The 22,491-nt window shown below is 45.5% G+C and overlaps 1 protein-coding gene across 1 annotated transcript; it reads left to right on the top strand.

The window, feature by feature from the left end:
* Positions 1-6,716: 6,716 nt before the first annotated feature.
* LOC143474310 (discoidin, CUB and LCCL domain-containing protein 1) lies at positions 6,717-21,095 on the top strand. The gene is made up of 15 exons (XM_076971750.1): positions 6,717-6,986; positions 10,274-10,495; positions 11,591-11,728; positions 13,394-13,445; positions 13,575-13,647; positions 13,809-13,942; positions 14,041-14,078; positions 14,518-14,694; positions 14,891-15,003; positions 15,133-15,304; positions 15,531-15,617; positions 16,014-16,116; positions 16,314-16,363; positions 16,473-16,562; positions 19,805-21,095. Exons 1-15 carry the CDS (start codon positions 6,887-6,889, stop codon positions 20,209-20,211), a joined length of 1,956 nt encoding a protein of 651 aa, XP_076827865.1. The 5' UTR covers positions 6,717-6,886; the 3' UTR covers positions 20,212-21,095.
* The last annotated feature ends 1,396 nt before the right edge of the window (positions 21,096-22,491 follow it).

Raw genomic sequence — 22,491 nt, forward strand, 5'->3', positions numbered from 1 at the left:
TCAGCTGCCACCAGAATGACCCGCAGTTGTTACATGCAGGAAGTCGAATGATGAGCCTTCGCAGTGTCTGAATTAAAGGAAAAACACATTCAGAATCCTCAGCCTCCGCCCAAATAACCTGGCAAGAGTCACATTGCAAATATCAAGTTATGCATGTCTGTTCACCCAGTTATCCAATGGGGAACGGTCCACACTGTGTTTACAGTACACATTTCATGCTTGAGTAACAAGGCCAGAGAGCGCTGTGTTTTCACTATGCTGACGCTGCAGTGGTATCCAAACATACGATCTCACGGGGAACACAGAGCAGAGGAGCGGAACAGAAGATTCCCCAGCAGCCAGCATTCCTTCCAACAGTCAATTCAATCACCACTTTTGTAGGGCACCGTGCTGTGGTTCATCATTTGTTTAGGTTCCTCGTGCGACCGCCGGAGCGCCCGGATCGGATTAAACTGAGAAAGACAGATGCACTCTCTTGCAGAAATACATTTGCACCCTCTGTGGGAGTCCATATTACAGATTAATTTATTTAGCCCCACATGACAAATGAGTGATGGATTGCTCTGTATTTCATTTGATTTAAAAAGGGCAGGGATTATGTTGAGCAGCCTTCTACCTCAAGTTCAGTACCGTGTGTGTGTGTGTGTGTGTGTGTGTGAAAAACAAGTGCACAGTGTTGAACTGAAGAGTAATGTGCTATGTGAGGGTTCAAAGACTAAATCCGGTTTCTGTTGCTTTTAGCCATTTTTAAGTCATGATGAGTCATTATCATTAGTTAACCACAGGGGTGTTAAGAGAAATTCTGACAAAGGCAAAGTTAACATGTGGTTGACCTGAGGTTGCCTACAGTTATACTAATGTACTGCCGAATGGACAAAAAAGTGCATAGTACTTCTCCATGTGAGAATAAGCTCACTACCTCCGCAAAGACTTCACCCTCTAGAGTCTCCAATGTAAATAGTGTTGCGTTATTGCTCTGTGGAATACATCTATTTTAAGAAGGCAATGCTTATCAAAATCTTTTTACAGCAACATTAAACATACTAAAAAGCCACTAAACGTATTGCTAAACGTATTGCTAAAACTTGACAGAATTATGAAATTTGGGTGTTTTGGCATTGTTTTACTTATGTAAAATACATTTTAATTTCAGTCAGTAATATACTGATTACTGCTTATCAATTTAAAACAATCCATGTCTATTACTAGAATGTATTGGGTCTATAATTAGAGCTCGATTTCCCAAAAGCATCGTAAAACAATAATCACCTTTAAATGGGAGAGCCATGGTATAGAAGAGCATTGATGAACACTAGAATAATTTTGGGGTCTGGGGCCCATAATGTTTAACAGATAGTAGTAAAAATGTTATATTGAATATACAATCCAAACAGTCAGATTAAATAAACTTCATGTGACGTATGAAGTCATACAGGACAGGAAGGCACTATCAAATATGCTGAGAAGAACATATCCTGTCTGAAATAAAGGAGCAACACTCATCAAAGTAATCTTTACTCCTTAAGGTCAGATTAATTTCATATTTCAAACAGTACATTGAGTTGGCCATCTAAAACCTGACATCACTTGACAGGTCCTTAATAAGAAGATTTTTAACAAAAAGAAATGAACTGTTAAATCTCCAGTTGCTCAGTCACAGACATTTTTTTATTGGCACAGGAAATAGAACAACCGACCAGTCCTTGTGTTATTCTCCCTCGACTTAATGGAGCAAATCTAGCCTCTCTTATCTTCTAATGTCCTCTCAAGTCTTTCTTAGCTACCATCTCCCTAAGGGTTCGTGTCCACTCTCACTTATGTATGGCATATTTCTGCCATTAACAACCCCTGCATCACTCTTTTCTAGCCACACCTATTTTCTTTCTTTCTCCCTTTCCAGTCAGCATTTTGTCACTTTTTCGAGTACTGTGCTGACCCCATGGTGACCACTAGGTGGTCATTCTACGTTTCTACCTTGTTGATTGTGCTATGGACGTGGAGCAGGAACCAGTGGGAAGTTGTGTTTAAATAAGCCAAGGCAGGTGACATGGTGCTGACTGGTGATGCCAGGCTGATGGGAGGAATATGGTATGGGGATGAGCTTAGCCCTCTGGCCGAGGAGAAGAACACTGGTGCAGTCTGGGACAACTGAGGAGCATGGATCACAAAGCCATGTCTTCTGTTTACCCAGATGGTCAGTGAGAGGCCTTAGGGATAGAGGGTGAGGAAGCTCAACTCTGAATCAGTTTGCATAATCGCTATACATAGCTCCATGTTGAGGGTGACTATGCTCGTCCATTATTTAAGCAGGTAAGGGCATTGTTTTGGATCTGATGATGATTCTTGTCACACTTTGTCCACTAGATGTATAGGTCCACAGGTATATTACTTCTGGTATGTAGACACAGACACACACACACACACACACACACACACACACACACACACACACACACACACACACACACACACACACACACACACACACACACACACACACACACACACTATCATTATAAAATCATTACATCATTATAAAACAGAGATGATAATACAATAAAAGGTATAAGTATATTATAGAACACATCCTGCATCTTGAATTACTCTCTTGCAATAAAATGTGACACCCTATTGTAACCTGCAGCTGCTGGACGACTTGTCCTTCATTATTTTCCATACCTGTATATTGATTCAACAGTATCTGAACAGCCATGATGAAACACTTCAAACAGTCCTCTTACCTTCAGCCACACTGAAACACTTCAACTCCATCACAGTTCATCTCAAACACCTTGTGAGGTCATCCAGCGTGTGTGATGGTGCTCTGACTGAAACATATTTTATCATCTGTTGCCACCGTTTGAGAAGTCATCATAACCAAAATGCAATCAGTGATGTGTTATATATGCAGTACATATGGCCTGTGAGGGAATGTGCGACTTGCCAAGTCAGCGTTGCGTGCCAGTTCCATGCCTCCTGCAGGGGCGCCCGCATGCTGATGCCTGCGTTGCCCTGCAGCCTGGCAGGCAGCTGCAAGCCAACCGCGGGCACTGCGGGCACCACGGGCACCACAGCCCTCGCTAACACTGCCACGCATCGCCACCAGCTCATCCGCTGCATTTTGTCCCATTTAGCAAAGATATGCTCGAGGTCTATTCTGATCTCTCTCCACTGCTTGCACCGGCTGAGATGGGAAGAAGATCAAACATGACGCCGGCTGCTTTGCTGGGTCTGTCCCCAGCATCATTCAGCTGGCCTTCACCTGCCAAAACACAGCACATGAGCTAAACCATACCATATCCTGGTTCACTGAACATAACCATTTAGCCCTTCTAAAAGCTGGATAAAGCCTTGTGAAGCCTTATATGATCTATTCCTAGATATATAATATATTGCTTCTTTAGTTATTATTCCAGCTTAGTGTAGAATTTGGAAGTCACAGTACGGATGACCTAATGTTCATACTTCTCACACCATGCACTTAACACTTATAGGCCTTCTATTCAAACAAGCCAAGATCAAAACCACAATACATTCCTAAATCAAACCTACTGCTAAACAGCGTGTAGAGGTTCCAAAAGCTCAGACAGGAGCAAAAGGTTTTGAGAAGCAGTATGTGTACTGACCCTCAGGTTGTGCACCGGGCAGAATGGAGCACAGTGTAGCCCTGCACACAGGGCCTGCTGTGTGCTGCTGATACAAATACAATTCAGAATCTGTGTGCTGGGCAGATGTGTTAAGTTGCAAAGCCATGATCTGAATTGTGTTATATATAGATAACAGATATTTTGCTGCCTTTTTTAAAGATGGATAAACACAATCACATCTACAAGGCAGAACACCTAAAGAGAGAGAAAAATAAAATAAGTCAAGTGGAAAACATCGGTCTGATCTTTTATCTATTTCAAGAACAAGACACAGAATGGAAGCATAATGTTTTTTTTGTTGCTCTGGGAACTAGTGAGGTTACTTAAAGTACAATGACCTTAAAACGAACCATTAGATAACAATATATGTATTCTTATAATTTAGTGATCTTACTGAGGATTCTGTGAAACTCAACACTGTTTCACATCATATAAAGCTAATAATGTAATTTTTTAAAAAGAGTTCAAAAGAGAGAGACAGAAGAAGGGTGTGTGCAACACTCCCCCACTCTCTCTCTTCCTTTTAGTCGCTCTGCCAGCCGGGGGGACAAACTGCTTGGGACTAATAAGTTGATCATTAAACCACAGAGCAGAAGGAGAGAGACCAGTGTACTTTAGAGCTCAATGAAAAGAATGATATAGCGTGAATTGAAAACGACTTTGGTTTGTTAGACCTAAGCTGATCAACATTAAATAGTAATTTGATATGGCCTATACAAATGTAAACTAACAACATTACTGCTAACCGCTAACTTCTGCCCTACTTATAATTCCTTTCCTGTCAGACGTCTTGGAACTAGAGTTAATAATCACTTTAATGCTTAATTAGAAACCGATGCTCTTTTTGAAACATTCCAGTCTGGATTGCATCCTTCCGACACCACCAAACTACCCTGATTAAGGTCAATGATGAGCTCCTTTTATCTGCAGATGTCGGTGCCCTTAGCATCCTTATTTAACTCAACTTAAATGTAGACTTTGTATGTCATTCCATCCTCCTCTCAAGGTCCTGTAAGCTGGGTATCAATGGCTCTGCCCTGGGCTGCTTACCTAACTGATAAGGCCGTTTTTCACTCCCTCTGGACATACATTTTCTACCTCACTTATCATTCAAGGGGTTACTCAAGGCTCAATCCTTGGACTCGTCTTGTTTATGATTTACATACTCACCCTAGAAGAATTTTATCTACATACTTCCCCATCATATACTGTTTCAAACTGGATTTTTGATGTCACATGGGTGACACCCAGAATAATCTCAAGACCAAATCCGTTAGAAATCCACCACTTAGAAAAATATGCCTATCAGAAATCAGATACATGAAGTATCTTGAAGTACCTAACTTACATAACTATCTTAACTCATCCTTATTGGATCAAAACTTTCAGTAAAGCCTCATTGGTGAAGTCTCTGTATCCCATTTTCCCCTGATTAAAAAGTATGTTATACTCAGTATACTGGTCACTGCAGTAGTATGCAGTATGGTATCCAGTATGCAACGACCCAGGGGTGATTCAAGAATCAGAGCTGTAGGGATGCTCAGTTCTTATTATGTCGGAGGAGGGCAAAACTTGTTAGATGAAAGCAGGGCCGGAGTGGGCCACTTTTTCAGCCCGGGAGTTTCATGTGCAAATCCGGCCCAAAATTATTTTTCCATCCCAATCAGCCCAAACTAGAGATTGACATGAGCCGGCCCATCGGGAATCCTCCCGAATCTCCCGATTAGCCGCTCCGGCTCTGGATGAAAGATGTCATCCAGACTCCTACCTACCAATAACAACATGAAGATTGGCGGTTCAGAACAGCAGGACTGCTGTTAATGTTTGTAATGTGTCGGTGCTGAGCAATAAAGCGATCATCTGTGTTACTGTATTCACCACACCACACTTAAATTAGCATGGGTGTGCACTCACAGCACAGCTTTGGGGAAAGCAGGAGAGGTGTAAGAGAGAGAAAGTGGGTCGTACGAAGTGGGTCACTTCATACGATCACGTGACCTCATAGTATGACTTGCATTTGTCGCATACTGGATAGGATACTGCATACTACTACGCGGACCAATGCACAGGATACAAAATACAGCATACTGAGCGCAGTATACAGTATGTAGTAAGCCGTTTCAAACAGATCCGTGTTGGAAAATTAGGCGGGAGTATCTTTTGCGCACTGGAAAATGTTGTTTGGTTGCATACTGCCTACAGATTTAGAGCCCAATCGGTACACGAGTAGAAAGTAAGCTATTTCGAATATAGCCCATGTATCATGATACATACTGTACATTATAATTATGGCGTATAATTAATTATGATTAAAGTCATTTGCAATTAGGAATATGAAGGTCAAGATCCGATCTGATCAAAACTTAGGAGTTGAATAATGTGGCTTGTAGACTAATATGAACGTAGCCAATACACAAAATTCGTATTTTGATTCGTTGTATTGTGTTTGTTTTTGTTTGCTTTTTTCTGTAATTTCTCTACACATACATACTTCTTGTGACTTCCATCATTACTTTTTATAAAAGCCACACTAAATGATAACTAATTTAAGTGATGTTAAACCTAGGTAAATTTGGGCATACAGTATATTTATATACTGTATTTTTAAACGTAGGATATTGTCGCATTTCACCAGCTGGTGGCAGTATATCGTTTTACACAATGTGTCGATTACTTTTTCCTGCATGTATTGCGCTAAAAAGTTGTTTTGATCTGGCTTTGGTTATATGCTTTCCTCACAGATAGTCCACGCTAATGTAGTTTTATTATGCGTCAACAAGTACATTTCACATACAAAGTCGATAGTTTGCAGCTCGCCTGTTTATATCTGTCTTGAGAGAACAACGTTAAATATCTTAACTTTTCTATTTGGTGAGCTCGGCGTCGTTGTGAGGTGTATGTTTTAACTACTAACTTTTATATCAAATGTAAACAAATGTAGGTTTATACAACGTGCAGTGACAACCTGTTACTTTCAAACATGCCTGCCCTTATTTGGGTACGTACATTAGCCCCAGTTGTTTAATTGGCACTTTGAAAGGCCAATGGGAATACAGATGGCTAGATTAGCCCACGCCCCCAGGCATACACGCGCTTTCGCAGGTTTTAATGTGGATGGGAACAGTGAAACAGGATAGTTGGTTGCTTGGGTTCATTTAAAGTCATTTTTATCGATGGATTTCAACACATTTGGAACCCTTTTCTGAGTGTTCAGGATTAAAGGACTTTTTGAGAACACCATGCGGTCAATAGCAGAAGGTGTTATAGATGCTGTCAAATTGTTTTCTCGAGTTTGGTTTATTTTCGGTATTGAGTCTCTGGTGGTCTACTGTCAGAAAGGTAAGCTTAATCTACTTGTATATACGAAATATATGTTTGTTATTAACATATGAATTAAGTTCACAGAGTTCTGCAATATGTGTGGCACTTACTTTAAACCAAGATAAAGAGTTTTTTTTCTGTTTTATGTTGGTGTGACATCACTGAGTAATGCAATTGAACTATCCATGTTTGAAGTTTGTTTGTTATTAAAAATCAAATGCTATTTTCTTTGTCAAAGGGACAGTTTTTTACCTACTTGTTACCTACTTTATTTACTATTACTAAGCATAAATGATTGACATTTTATATGATTTTATTTCATTCAAGTGTCAGTTAAAGTGAATATATCTGGCATATTGCTGGGATACAGTGATGTCCACTATCACATAGCACAGTGGGCAGTTTTGCTAGCATGAGGAAAGGAAACACAGAGGTTGGTCACAAACACCTCCTATCAGGATAGACCGACAGACAGACCTAGAGGGTCTCTTCTATCTTTACACACACACACACACACCATTAAATGCTTGTTGACACAGTATTTCTCAATATCTGTGGGGTCAGTGTGAATCACTGACCACATCCACATATGGGAAGGAAGGAATCAACACTGGCTAACCACACACACACACACACACACACACACACACACACACACACACACACACAGTATGCATACACAGTGTGAGTGAACCTCTGGATCTCAGCATCATCCCAGAGGAAGCTGACTGATTCTGGACTTATTTCTTTACATGAATCATTTGGTTTAACATGCCAAAGAGACATGGAAGAGTCATGGGAATTAGGCAGGACAAAGCTCGGAGATAAAAGGCTGTAGGGAAGTTTGCGGTTATTAAATGAATGACATATGGGTATTGGGGTAAATATCTGCACATCCTGTCCGGCAATCGTCCCAGCCTGCCCAGACGTGCCCACAAAAACCAAAGGTGAAAATAAAATTACATGTTGCCTGATTCTTTGTGAATAACGACCGGCTGAAATATGTAGTACCCCTTTCCAGTTAGACTTTCTTGACTGGAATGAATTTCACTCTGTCAGCAAGCAATGGCTTTTTATAGCATGAGATTCATTTATTCTGAGAAATGTACTTCACTGGTGACGCACCTTCAGGGCCCACATTAGGCCTTTGTAAATCTTCATAAGAACTTGGCTGTCCACGTTCATCTGTAGTTTTGACCCAGCGATGGTGTTGACACTGCTGTCATAATATTTATTAACTTTTGGCATGAGTCATTTAATAAACTATTTACATACAAAAACACCCACAGATGGTGTTTTGTGATGGTTAATAGTAAGACAGGCATTTCTTTAAGAAGTACAGGGTATTATCAAAGAACAGAACACACCCAAATGTCTCTCTGCATGACTGGGGTTCTCAAGTGATTATGGCAGGAAGTTCAAGCCAGGGTTGTTCCCAGCTTCTGGGACATATCAGGATTCACAGTCTAGATAATGACACTGACCCCAGGCTGGACACAGGCCAGGTAGGGGCAAGATGTACAGTAACTAGAAGAAAATTGCCAACTTCAGAAATAATGTAAGCCTCTGAAATATCCCCATTTTGTCTTAAACTCTGTATAGTGACTCAGATAGCCACTCGGTCACCCGTAGCAACAAGCCATGGCTCTGGTATTTGCAGGGAGTCTCGCGGGTGGGGGGGGGGGGGGGGATTAGATGGGTGAATGAGAAGGACCCTCACACACATAATGTCCACACACAGGCTGTCCTGACCTCACCATGGACCCTCAGCAGGTGGGGGTGGGGGTGGTCATTCAGGTTCCCTGTGCGAGAGACTTAGCCAAATCATACATTCAGCCTTCTGGCCATGGTGAGTCACGCTAACAGGCAGCTGAATCTCATCAAACGAGGGTCATTAACAGTCTGACCACAGTCTGCAGATTTGTTTTTCAGTGCAGTGATGAAGACTTGGCAACAAAGGTTTCTTAGGTCCAGTCATGGAACAGATCAGACGTAGAACATAACAGACCATACAGGCCTAACATGCATGGTCATTAACCCACATGGGAATGTCAGCGTGGGCTGATTAGGGGAACACAAATGAAAGTGATAATAAAGCTTCAGCCAGACTGGTTCTTTTTAAGAATGGGTCAAAGCCATAGAACACATACCCCGTAAGGAGCAGTGAACCCACGGGGTCCTCACATAAATTCAGCGCACACATTGCATCATGCCGCTTTGCCAAGGTATGCTAGATGTAAAGACTGCTGGTTGTTGTGGAGTTACAAAGTCTTGCTAACGAGGCTGAAGATGCTTCCTGCAGACCCGCGTCACTCCCCCTCATCCGAGTGTTGTCCTTAACGAGGCCGCGCACTAATTGCAGCTTTAATTGAACTGAAATCTGAAAACCGTCTGGAGAACGACTAGCAGCAGTGAGCTTGGCAGCCTCGTCCTTCAAGCCGGCTTCAGCTGCTGTGCCTGCTCATCCAGTCCCCCAACAGCTCTTACCCCAGCTAATACCACAGCTCTTACCTCAGCTAATACCCCAGCTCTTAACCTGGCTAATACCCCAACTAATACCCCAGATAATACCCCAGCTAATACCCCAGCTCTTACCCCATCACATACCCTAGCTAATACCCCATCTCTTACCCCAGCTCTTACCCCATCTCTTACCCCAGCTAATACCCCATCTCATACCCCAGCTCTTACCCTATCTCTTACCCCATCTCTTACCCCAGCTCATACCCCATCTCTTGCCCCAGCTCTTACCCTATCTCTTACCCCATCTCTTACCCCAGCTCATACCCCAGCTCATACCCCATCTCTTACCCCATCTCTTACCCCATCTCATACCCCATCTCATACCCCATCTCTTACCCCAGCTTTTACCCCATCTCTTACCCCAGCTCATACCCCATCTCTTACCCCAGCTCATACCCCATCTCTTACCCCAGCTTTTACCCCAGCTCATACCTGCAGTGACGTGCATTGCAGGAGGGAGAATACCAGATGGAAGTGGACCACCTCGTGTCCTCTGTGGAACAAGAATATGTAGAACTTCCTTGAACAGTAATCTATACTGGTTATAAAAAGTACACACTATATTAGGTCTGCCTTTGGGTTTAAGCATTTGAAAAAAGGAGAAATCGCATTGTTTTCTTCAGTATTAAAATTTAGCTTCCAGCTAAATGTGGCACCCAAGAATATTACTACTGAAGAAAAAAATTGGTTTCCAACCCATTGTGCACATGATGTAAAATATCAAAAAGCAAAAATATTGTAGACGTCTGTTTCCTTCCAGCTTGACTCGTTCTCCGTTGCAGGGGATGGATGTGGCCACACCGTGCTAAGCCCTATGAGCGGGACTGTGGCCTCTCTGAACTACCCGGGCACCTACCCCAACCACACGCAGTGTGAGTGGGACGTGAGTGTCCCTCGGGGCTCCACCCTGCTCCTCGTCTTCGCCGACCTGGACCTCGAGTGGACCCAGGACTGCAGGGCTGGCTCCCTCACTATCTTAGACAAACATGGAGCGGTGAAGCTGGGTAAAGCGTTTCTCTTTCTCTCATATCCACGACAGACGACGTGCTCCGTCTACGTGTTCGGCTGCTGCCGTTAATATGTTTGGAATTATAAGTCAGCTGTATATAATTTTTCAATACGTAACACGTCAGATCCCTTTAGTTGACAATTTTAGCGGTATGGTAATGGGTTTGTGGCCACATAGGTAATTCAGCTGTTCACAAAGCCTTCTGAGTCCTTCTATTGACTTTTCAAGTCCCTTGGCCCTTGCTGCTCTATCTATCTATAGCAAACCAAGCAGACGCGCATGCACAGAAAGTCACATGCTGAATGTGTCGTCTCTCATCAGTCATACTCAAAATCCTAAACCCCTGTCATCCCTGACCACGTTTGGAGTATGCTGGGGCTCGACGGTGGCGGTCCCCAGGTGTCCAGCTACGTTCGGGTTCTTGTCTTATCATCCTAGGCAGCCTCCCCCACCACTGCAGTGTTCCTGTATGCCTCTGCTGCTTATTATGTCCTTGTTATTGGCAAATTCCAGAGGCCCTACCTCACACTGTTATGTGGCAAACACAGAGCCAACGGTCCACGTAGGCATGCTGCTTGCTTCTCAGCTGCAGCGAAATACTTACAGGCTAGGCCTCTTTACACACACACACACACACTAAACACACACACACTAAATGCAGACACACTAAACACACAAGCGCTGAGTGCAGGATGATGGCATGCAGAGGGAGGACTTGGAACTCCCTGGGGTGCCTGCTCTCTTGCTGGAAGTGTGTGTGTGTGTGTGTGCGTGTGTGTGTGTGTGTGTGTGCGTGTGTGTGTGCTGTAGTTAGCATGCGCCTTTTTTGGCAGCATGACAGTAAGGGATTGCGTGAGTCGTGTAAAGCCCTGAGGCTGGTCTGCAGAGGCTTGTGTGTTTCTGGCCTTTCCTGCCCTGCTCCTGTAGGGACATGCGTGTGTTTTGAACACAGGTAATGTACTGTATGTGTAGGTAAACACACCAGTGCCTGTGTAAAACAAATCACAGCGAAATCTCATTTTGTGTGCTAATCACTATCTTGACTTGTGCATGCTTTCTGCGTGTGTATGTGTGTGTGTGTTTTGTACAGGTCCTTTATGTGGTCAGTTGGCCGTCTCAGACAGAAACGTGTCCGTGAGCAGCAATGCAGTGATAGTGCGATTTGTATCTGCCATTCACCGCTCTGGACGGGGCTTCCTGCTGTCCTACTCAACCAACCAACATCCAGGTAGGAGCCCTCGCCAGACAGCACCCCCACCTCACACCCCCTTACACCTGCAGGACTGGGGTTCCAGTTTGAACACATCCCTGGAAAAGGTGCTCTGTGCCCATGACTGATGTGTGCACCAGGGGAAGATCATGTTGGGTCATGCATTGCACCAGGAGGAGTGTATCTGAGACCCCAGAACAAAACATGCAGAGAATAATGTTCCTGTTTGCCTTCTGCGCAAATGGAGATGGTCCAGCAAGAAGAAGCAGTTCCTGCACAATGGAGCTCTGTTGTCTTGTCATTAGCAATAACCAGAGCTACCCAGCGAATGTTATGTTGTGCGAATGTCTCAGTCTTTGAAGACCAAACTGCTGACAGCGTCACTAGATCAATATGCTCTCACCTCTCTGCCCACACCGTACAGAATATGTACAGTGTGCAACTTTGGTCAATAGCACTGCAGTGAAAGATTTAGTTAGGTATGCTGTGAACACCAGGCTAAAACGTTGATATCTCCACTCACACTCAGTATTAACAAACGAGGCACAAATATTACGGGATCACTGTCAAAACAGCGTCTGCCTCTGAGAGCCAAACAGTAAAACATAAAGGACCACAGAAGGACATTCCAGCTCCCTAGGAGAGTGGAGTGTAAATAGCGGCTTTAGAGTGCTTCTCCTGAGAGCTGTTTATTCTCACATCCCCCCTACTCGGTGTCACTGCCTTTCGGCCGATCCGTCTGTGCCCATCTGTAAATGACCGACCACAGTGTGCGTCATAGCAGCAGACCCAACTAGAACAAAGTGTTGTTCTGCTAAGGTGTGCATCCACTTGCCATGTTATATTACAACAAAAGTTCACCTTTGCGAATAATTGCGGTGTGATGGAGTTAAATACCTACAGCTCAGGAGATAGACGGCGTTTGCACGCAGGACGGCCTGTTGGGAGGCGATACGCGCGTCTTCGCACATGTGCGCGTATTGGAACGCGGCCGCCACGCTTCACTGAGCTGAAGAGCGTTTGTTCGGCACGCATCCCTGCACATTGCTCCTCCAGCGTGGATCGTAGTGAGAGAGGTCCTGGAGACGGGCCACGTGTGGGGGAGGGGAGGACATGGGGGGGGGGGGGGGGGTCCTCTTCCTCTTCCTCTGGTTCGCACAGCTGTGGCAGGCCTTGGTAGGCATCTAGGCTGATTTCACAGGGGTTGTTTGACATGTAAAGCTCGGTCCAGGTTTTAACTCCATATTTTCAACTGTGGTATTAGTATCCACCAAAATTCCTTTATCATTAACAAAACAAATATATATTTACCTTATTGCGGAAGCAGTTCTGTGAAAAGGCCAAAGTTTACACACTGAAGAATGTCCAAGGGCCACTCCGCTCTGCGAGAGCAAACAGTTTCCTGTTAGTGCTTTGCTTGTATAAGCTGTCTGGAGCCACAGCCACATCCCAAACAGATCCATCAGATTACGTCGCGTGATCACACGCAGGGCCTGTGCTCACGGCCCCTTGGGGACTGCACGCAGAGGCCACACATCTCCACCCTGCTCTGCCTCGGGGGCGGAGCGTGGTGGAGCGGGTTTGGCGTGCGGTCCAGGTCCCCAGCGTGTGAGAGGCGTTGATGTTTCGCCGGGTTTGTTCCGTGCACCGTGCCGCTGACGTCACCCTGTCTTCCTTCTTCAGACCTCGTCTCGTGTCTTCACAGAGGAAGCCACTTCAGCTCACCACAGATCAGGTAGGAGGCTGCGCTCGGGAAGCCCAGTGTGAAGAGTAGATCCTCCTGAATGTCTGGACGTGCAGAATGTCCATAGTTTAGATGTGTGGCCCTAGTTGTATGTGACTCTCTGGCCCACCTGTGTCCCAGCGTCTTCTGCCCTGGAGGCTGCAGGGATGTCGCCGGGGAAATCTGGGGTCAGCAGGACCAAGGCTACCGAGACGTGAGTCTGTCATTGTTTGGGCTTCGTTATCCATGATGTGTCTGGCGTTACTGTTATAAAACCAGTAAGGACGAACCTTTGCGTCTTATGACAGCGTGTAGGAATGGAGGCTAATAATGAGACCAGGCGTGATGTAATGTCTGCAGCGTGTGCCTTTGTAGACCTCGGTGCTGTGCAAAGCCGCGGTCCATGCCGGCGTGATCTCAGACAGCCAGGGAGGTGTGGTCACTGTGGCCAGACACCGGGGTATCACACTCTATGAGTCGAGCTTGGCCAATGGGGTCCTGTCCAGAACGTGAGTGTCCTGCTCTCCCAGGTTTGGTTAACCTCAGTTAGGTAATGCAACAGTAATGACGGGCCTTCATTTTGTTTTTTGTATTGTTTTTCCCTCAGAGGTTCGTTGTCTGATAAGAGGCTCGTCTTCAGCAAAGGTGATGCCCATGTTGCTGATCGACATCCCATAATACAACTCAAAAAAAACAAGCAACACTACATATACGATATTATTGCTGTTAAACACTGTGTATAAACACAATTTAATTCAAGGCCATTGCCTTGTTAATTTTGAGTGGAAAGTGAGGTGTTCTTTGCTGGTGAGAAGTACCTATTGTGGTATGGACGCCATACACATAGCGTCACACACTATACACACTATATAATTACAGTGTAACTAATAAGTAGATAGTCCTCCTGCGTGGTACCTATTTAGCTGTATTATCATCATTATCTGTGGGACAATTACACACTACCTGTCCATAACGATGGCGTACAAACAGCAGCAAAGGTCCTGTACACTCGCTCGACTTGTAACGTGAGGAACGACAGATGATGGATGATCTTTCTCCTCCCTCCACGCCTCCTCTGTGGCAGCCTGCGACGGTGTACTGTCAGCGGTCGCCTACAATGCCTCCTCCATGACGGAGGACGTGGGGACGCCGGGCTGGTCTCCAGAGGACAGAGGCTCCGCCCTGGTGCAGTGGAGCGCCAGAGAAGAGGACACGCAGCCCTGGCTGGAGATGGATCTCCAGAACCGCAGCAGCGTCACAGGTGTGCAGAGGCGTCGCCGGCCCGTCTCTTTACCTCCGCACGTCTGCCCAGTTCCCGTATCAGACGGCTTGCTTATGCAACGCGGCTGTCAGCAGGCTGATTTGAGACCTGTCGAGATGAGTCAGCGGCACCTGTTTTTTGTGTTTACTGGTCAGATTGTGGAATGAGGCAAAGGTCTAAAATGGTTTGTCCCTAGGGATAATAACAAAGGGGCTGCCAAACTTCTACATTGAGACTTATATCCTAATGCTCAGCAAAGACCACAGAACCTGGAGAGCCTACAAGGACGCGTTCACCAAAGTGAGAAAGGTACACCAGCCTCTTCAGCAGAATCTCCAACATAACAGTACGTGTTGAATCCTTCAACGAGAACAACGGCAGTTTTCACGACGGCCTGGAGGAGCATTTCTGAACCCTTCTCTCCATCTTTGTCTGGAGGTGTTTAAGGCCTATTCTGACGGCCACACGGCGGCCTTCAACAGCCTGATACCCCCGGCAGCCGCGCGGTATCTCCAGCTACGGCCGCTGAGCTGGCACGGCAGGGCCTCGGCCCAGGTGCAGGTTCTGGGCTGCTCCTCACCGACCGTCCAGCCCCGCTCTAGTGATACCGGTGAGACTCCATCTTTGCACTCACGCTGTGAGTCTTGCCTGTTCTTTATAAGTTTCACAACTCCAAATGGAATGTTCTAGATGCACGGCAAAAGGCTGTGAGGTTAGATACATCTCAGGACTGTATTCACAGGGCGGGTTATTATCTCACACTGCCCACCATGCAGTTGAGGCTGGGTTTTTTTCCTGAACATCATATTTATCAGCTTGGTCTGTCGTCTCCCAAGGATCCACCAGGGTGAAGCCGCCTTCCACTGAAACGGTGCTGTCGAATGATGTCTCCACTGAGAGCTCAGTGGTCATGACAAGCTCAAGTGAGTCTGTACAATTTCTGAATGGCAGAAAGTTCCAACAGCATTTCCACTGCATTGTTGTACTGATATTTCAGTATATTAGTTGATATCAGTTGTACTGATATTTTCCATTATTTGTGAAGCATCTTGTAAATTTAAAACAGCTGGTTAAAACAGAGTAATTGGCATATAAAGATGTGAGAAACTCTTTGCACATCTTTTAAAAGACCTTCAGGGGAAACACATTAAAAAATAACACCCACTCATATTTTGTCTACTGCCTCAATCACAATGACTCAACAAGATAACGAGGAAGAAACTGTGAGTTCTCCCACTCCTCAGAGTTGAATTAGTTGAATGGTGATGGTAAAGGTGGTAGGAAACAAGCTTCTGGAAGCTTCTGGTGTTGCCCCGCAGGCTCCAGCCAGCCACTCATATTGGTGGTGGGTGTGATCCTGGGCGTGGCTCTGTGTGTCGGCTGTCTGTTAGTGGTGGTGGTGGGACTCGTGTGGAAAAGAAGGTACTTTTCACATCACATGTCATCTGTGTACCTCTCAAAAACATGATCCCACAGGCAGCCCATGGCATTAAAGCATTACCATGTTTAATAGCATTTCTGTTATTGTTGTTAGCACTTTCTCTTATTATTGTGTTATTGTTATATTTCTTTACTAATATTAATGTTTCATGGTGTTTTTGTGTTTATATATGTTTCAGGAAAGGGGCTGTACATATAACCAAGAGCAGTCTAGACACTGGTGGGCCTGGTGTGTATTAACTGCTATTTTGAGGTCGGAGGTTCTGGACATCTGGTCCTGGTGCTGGTGTCTAGGAGACTCCCTGGTTCAGTGATGTCTATTGTCTTTTGTGATTCAGGCTGTCACCTGCCGTATAGAGACTCCGAGTTCATTACCTTCCCGATGACCAGGACTGTACACGACATGCTGCCAAGTCCTCCTCTCAATGGTGAGTCTCCTCTAGACGTCTCATCCTCCTCTCAATGGTGAATCTCCTCTAGACGCCCTGTCCTCCTCTCAATGGTGAGTCTCCTCTAGACGCCCTGTCCTCTCAATGTTGAGTCTCCTTTAGACATCCAGTTCTCCTCTCAATGGTGAGTCTCCTCTGGACGTCCAGTCCTCCTCTCAATGGTGAGTCTCCTCTAAACATCTCATCCTCCTCTCAATGGTGAGTCTCCTCTAAACGTCTCATCCTCCTCTCAATGGTGAGTCTCCTCTAAACGTCTCATCCTCCTCTCAATGGTGAGTCTCCTCTAGACGCCCTGTCCTCCTCTCAATGGTGAGTCTCCTTTAGACATCCAGTCCTCCTCTCAATGGTGAGTCTCCTCTAAACGTCTCATCCTCTTCTCAATGGTGAGTCTCCTCTAGACGCCCTGTCCTCCTCTCAATGGTGAGTCTCCTTTAGACATCCAGTCCTCCTCTCAATGGTGAGTCTCCTCTAAACGTCTCATCCTCCTCTCAATGGTGAGTCTCCTCTAAACGTCTCATCCTCCTCTCAATGGTGAGTCTCCTTTAGACATCCAGTCCTCCTCTCAATGGTGAGTCTCCTCTAGACATTCAGTCCTCCTCTCAATGGTGAGTCTCCTCTAGACATCCAGTCCTCCTCTCAATGGTGAGTCTCCTCTAGACGTCCAGTCCTCTCAATGGTGAGTCTCCTCTAAACGTCTCATCCTCCTCTCAATGGTGAGTCTCCTCTAAACATCTCATCCTCCTCTCAATGGTGAGTCTCCTCTAGACGCCCTGTCCTCCTCTCAATGGTGAGTCTCCTTTAGACATCCAGTCCTCCTCTCAATGGTGAGTCTCCTCTAAACGTCTCATCCTCCTCTCAATGGTGAGTCTCCTCTAAACGTCTCATCCTCCTCTCAATGGTGAGTCTCCTTTAGACATCCAGTCCTCCTCTCAATGGTGAGTCTCCTTTAGACATCCAGTCCTCCTCTCAATGGTGAGTCTCCTCTAGACATTCAGTCCTCCTCTCAATGGTGAGTCTCCTCTAGACATCCAGTCCTCCTCTCAATGGTGAGTCTCCTCTAGACGTCCAGTCCTCCTCTCAATGGTGAGTCTCCTCTAAACGTCTCATCCTCCTCTCAATGGTGAGTCTCCTCTAGACGTCCAGTCCTCCTCTCAATGGTGAGTCTCCTCTAAATGTCCAATCCTCCTCTCAATGGTGAGTCTCCTCTAAACGTCTCATCCTCCTCTCAATGGTGAGTCTCCTCTAGACGTCCAGTCCTCCTCTCAATGGTGAGTCTCCTCTAGACGTCCAGTCGTCCTCTCAATGGTGAGTCTCCTCTGGACGTCCAGTCCTCCTCTCAATGGTGAGTCTCCTCTAGACATCCAGTCCTCCTCTCAATGGTGAGTCTCCTCTAGACGTCCAGTCCTCCTCTCAATGGTGAGTCTCCTCTAAACGTCTCATCCTCCTCTCAATGGTGAGTCTCCTCTAAACGTCTCATCCTCCTCTCAATGGTGAGTCTCCTCTATACGTCCAGTCCTCCTCTCAATGATGAGTCTCCTCTAAACGTCTCATCCACCTCTCAATGGTGAGTCTCCTCTAAACATCTCTTCCTCCTCTCAATGGTGAGTCTCCTCTAGACGTCCAGTCCTCCTCTCAATGGTGAGTCTCCTCTAGACATCCAGTCCTCCTCTCAATGGTGAGTCTCCTCTAGATGTTCAGGCCTCCAGTGGAGCAAGTTATCAGCCAGTTTTTGGCTCAGTGCACAAAACCATGGTTCTACACAGTTGCATCATCTCTGGCAGCCTGCTCAGTCTGTGAACAGTCATGAGACCAAACAAGTTATTAATTTACCCTGTTATCCAATTAGATCAGCAAAGTACTGGGGATTATAGAATTGGGAGAATTTAAGGACTCAAGAGTCTCAATACATACCCAACTAACATGAGTCATCTTAGCAATTATCATATAAACATTAATCTGAGACCTCTATCATATGCATTTAACAGTAATTAAGAGAGGCGTAGATTATAGTCTCAGATATTATCGAGTTTGTGTGAAAATGTATCCTCAAAGAAATGCTTAAAATGTTTTTAAAGTATTTGGTATCATTTGACTTTCCATGAATCACTTCCAAATCATGCTTGGAAATGGTCCAGGAAGCAGCTAACACATTAATTCATGAAGACATTACAATACAGTTCATGTTAATAAAAATGGCCACAAGACAGTGTTTGTTAAGATGGTACTGTGGGACACAAAAGTTCTTACATTTACCAGAAATAAAGGACTCTGAAAGACACAGGGCTAATTCAGCCGGTCGGATGAGGGGGCTTGTGTGTCTAGTGCTCCAGGACAGAGAGAAGGAGAAAGAGAGGGAGTGTAGCCCTTCACGTCGCCTCCTTTGCGCTCCTCAGCTGAAGAGAGGGGCTGACGGCTTCCCCCTCGCACCGCATTCCTCCACATCTTTCTGTCTTCTCCTCTTTCTCTCGCTCGCTCCCTCCCTGTCAGTCGCTCAGCGGCAGCATAAACGCGGCTTTCTTTAGTCCCCTGAGCCGCTGTGAAAGGAGCCTTTAATGGCTGCCCAAACGAGGGGCACGCATGCAGGAGCAGAACTCAAGCCCACCCCCTCCTCTCCTCAAGCCCACCCCCTCCTCTCCTCAAGCCCACCCCCTCCTCTCCTCAGGCCCACCGCCTCCTCTCCTCAAGCCCACCCCCTCCTCTCCTCAGGCCCACCCCCTCCTCTCCTCAGCCCCACCCCCTCCTCTCCTCAGGCCCTTCAGTGAGGCCTTCAGTCAGAAGTAGGACAGAGGGTCATCTGCTGAAACAATTGGGGTCCCTTTTTGAATCATGCTAATGAAAGCAGCTTCACCCTATTAGGATTCCTTCTGTGAATAACAGAGATTGGGACATTCATAAGGATTTTTAGGGCCCTTGGATTGTGGTGTTACAGCTCTTCTGTTCTGTAATGTCTTCATATGAGCTGTCACAATAAGAGGCCGGCTCTCCGGGGAGCAGGGCCAATCAGAAGCTGGGCTCTACACATGTTGCCATTGGATCCTGACTGTGGACAGGTGTTAAATGTGTTTTAACTGAAAACAAAGTCTCCACTGCATTTTACGCTGAGCCTACAGAGAGAAACATTTGTCCATCAACATTTTTATTCAGTGTCATGCAGCTTTGACTTTAAAATGACCATTTCAAAACAATCCCCAACTCTTTTTGACCCTTTGCTGTGTCTGCAGACTATGCTGAGCCCGACGTCCTAGCGGGTGGCCAGAAGGTCGGTATCACCTTCCGCCCAGCGCAGGATGAGGGCTACACCGTCCCCTTCGCCCTTAACCACTACGACACGCCGGGCCAGCTCCCCGAGTACGCTGAGCCACTGCCCCCCGAGCCCCAATATGCCACGCCCTTCGGCGAGCCCCACCCAGACCCCTGTGCACCGCCACGTCCAGAGACTCCGCCCCCGCCGCTCTCCCTCCTGCCCCCGGGGGACGGCGCCTCCCGGGGGCTGCCGGAGTACGACTGCCCGGCTCACCGAGGCCTCTCCAATGGGTACTGCGCTCCGCACATCAACGGCAGCGCCAACGCCATCTACGCAGAGCCTGCCGACACTCCTCCACAACACACCTACTATCTGCCCCTGTGAGCCTCTCCGGCGCCCCCTAGAGGTGCTCCCTCGTGGCGGCCCTGTTGGAGCATGATGTCTACGGATGCGATGAAGAGACAGCTGGAGAGAGGGGGGGTGGAATTAGACGTCTGGGTCTGTGAGTCTGGGATGGTACAGACGTTCACACATATCTGCTCACATACAGGTGCTTCCCCAGGCCCAGGAGGGTCCGGTTTCCTTTCTGGACATCCAGTCAGCAGGTGTCTTGAACTCAGCACAGCAGCACCACATTGTATGTAGTTCCAGTATTGGGGGGTGTGGGGGGAGCTCCTCTGTGAGCCTCAGGATGCTAACCCTTAAACTCCAAGTCTGCACAAATATGCTTGTGCAAATATGCTTCAAAGAAATATAACCCAGCTGTGAGACAATCGGTGCCATGCACTGTTCCACTTCAACCCCAAACACCTCAAACACCACCAGTTTAACAGTTCAGTAAGTCTGGACATGGATACGTTTCAGTCCGTTTAAGGTACCTTCTTAATTCGGTCTGTCCTGATATTAATTCAGATATACTAAAAGCTGAATTAATACACACAAAGCACCTTCAAAATCACAAGTGCTAGCTTGTAACAGCAAATAAGATGTTTGTTGAAGTGTAAAACTACTGTTTGTTATGGACTAATGGCTGACACACTGAAACAAGTCTGTTATATGAAGTTAGGTATCTACATTTATGAGATTGGTGGACCATTCATCTTTTGTGTATTTATTATATCAGTGTGATTGAATGTTTTATAATTCAGGCTAATCAGAATATATAGTAATCAGATAACTATGTGCACATGACACATAAATATACTGATATATGTATGTGTTCCTTTTTATAACTGTTCAAATAAATTGATATGACTTTTTATAGGAAACAGTTTTGACCACATTTTGTTGAATGACTTGAAATTGGATGTGCTTGATTGGATTCACAATCATGTACAACATCACACAGCAGGATAGCACAATAGCAAGATAGCTTATTGTGTGTTAGTCTGTCTATAAAACAGGCATATCTAACAATGGCAGCCAGTATGTGGTTTGCAAAACTTACTATGCTGTCACGGTTTGGAGCTAGTGAAAAGTAAAGGTTTGTCTCCACCTTGTGGCGGCTGTAAAAAAATACCGCAATAATGAAATCCTAAAATTTGTGAAAATATTTGAATTTGTTTGGATATGAAAGGCAAAATCTGAACTCAGTTTAGCACTTTCATATTTTATTCATTTGCAATATTCTTTCACAAAAATTTTAACAAAAATGTAAAACTCCTGTCCTGGATCACACACACACACACACACACACACACACACACTAGCCCTGTGTCACTCCCAGTCCCCCTCTTATTAGTTAACCACATCCTTGTATGCTCCCTCAGTGCCATACATGAACCATTTATTTAACTTGAGTTTCCTGGTACTTTAGGGAAGGAAAATGGTAAATTACACTTTTTCCTATGCATTTTAATGGATATGAAGAAACACTGAATGTGTTACAAGAAGCTACAAAGTTATTCTAAAGCAGAGCTTTCAACTAAAATTAAAGATTAAGTGCTCTGTGTTCACTTAGTAACCAATTTTCTCTCTCTCTCTCTCTCTCTCTCTCTCTCTCTCTCTCTCTTTCTACTGCTGAGTAAACACTGTTTCGTTGGAGCTTGTCTGGTGGTAGACGTTACTTTGACAGGAGTCAACACTATGTACATGTGCCTTCTCTGCACACATGTATGTCCCAGTGGCTTAAGGGAATAATAATGGGTGAAGTGAAATGGTGGCTCTACAAACTGGGTCTATTGCTCTCCATCTTTGTTATGTACAAGAATGTCTGTAAACAAAACAATACAATGCATGAGTGTAGCTGCAGAGTTAATTTTATCATATGCCCCTCCTAGTCGTCCTGTCTGTGTCCTCGGGGACAGAGCTGACTGAAGTCCGCCGCCTGAAGGGGACGAAAGGGGAAGGGAGTATCTTAACTCTTAATTTAGGAGTTACGCATCTTAACTCTTAAGAATTAAGTGTTATTGAAGCAGATTGCGTATGACCCTGACGCCGTGAACAGTTAGGCAGTGCTCAGCACCGGTCCACAGACTTCTTAACATAGCAGTACTATGAGCAATGCTGTAAGCTGGTCTCAACAGGAAATACTGGGCTTGTCCTGATATGAAATTGTTCAGTCCTGCCCTCTGGTACGGTAAAAAAAAAAAAAAAAGAATTCCTCTTTTCTCTTGACCACTCCCTCTAACAAGTATGAGCAGGCAAAGATGAGAAAGCAAATCA

Source organism: Brachyhypopomus gauderio, chromosome 13, assembly GCF_052324685.1.
Source record: "Brachyhypopomus gauderio isolate BG-103 chromosome 13, BGAUD_0.2, whole genome shotgun sequence".
NCBI classification, from domain to species: domain Eukaryota; kingdom Metazoa; phylum Chordata; class Actinopteri; order Gymnotiformes; family Hypopomidae; genus Brachyhypopomus; species Brachyhypopomus gauderio.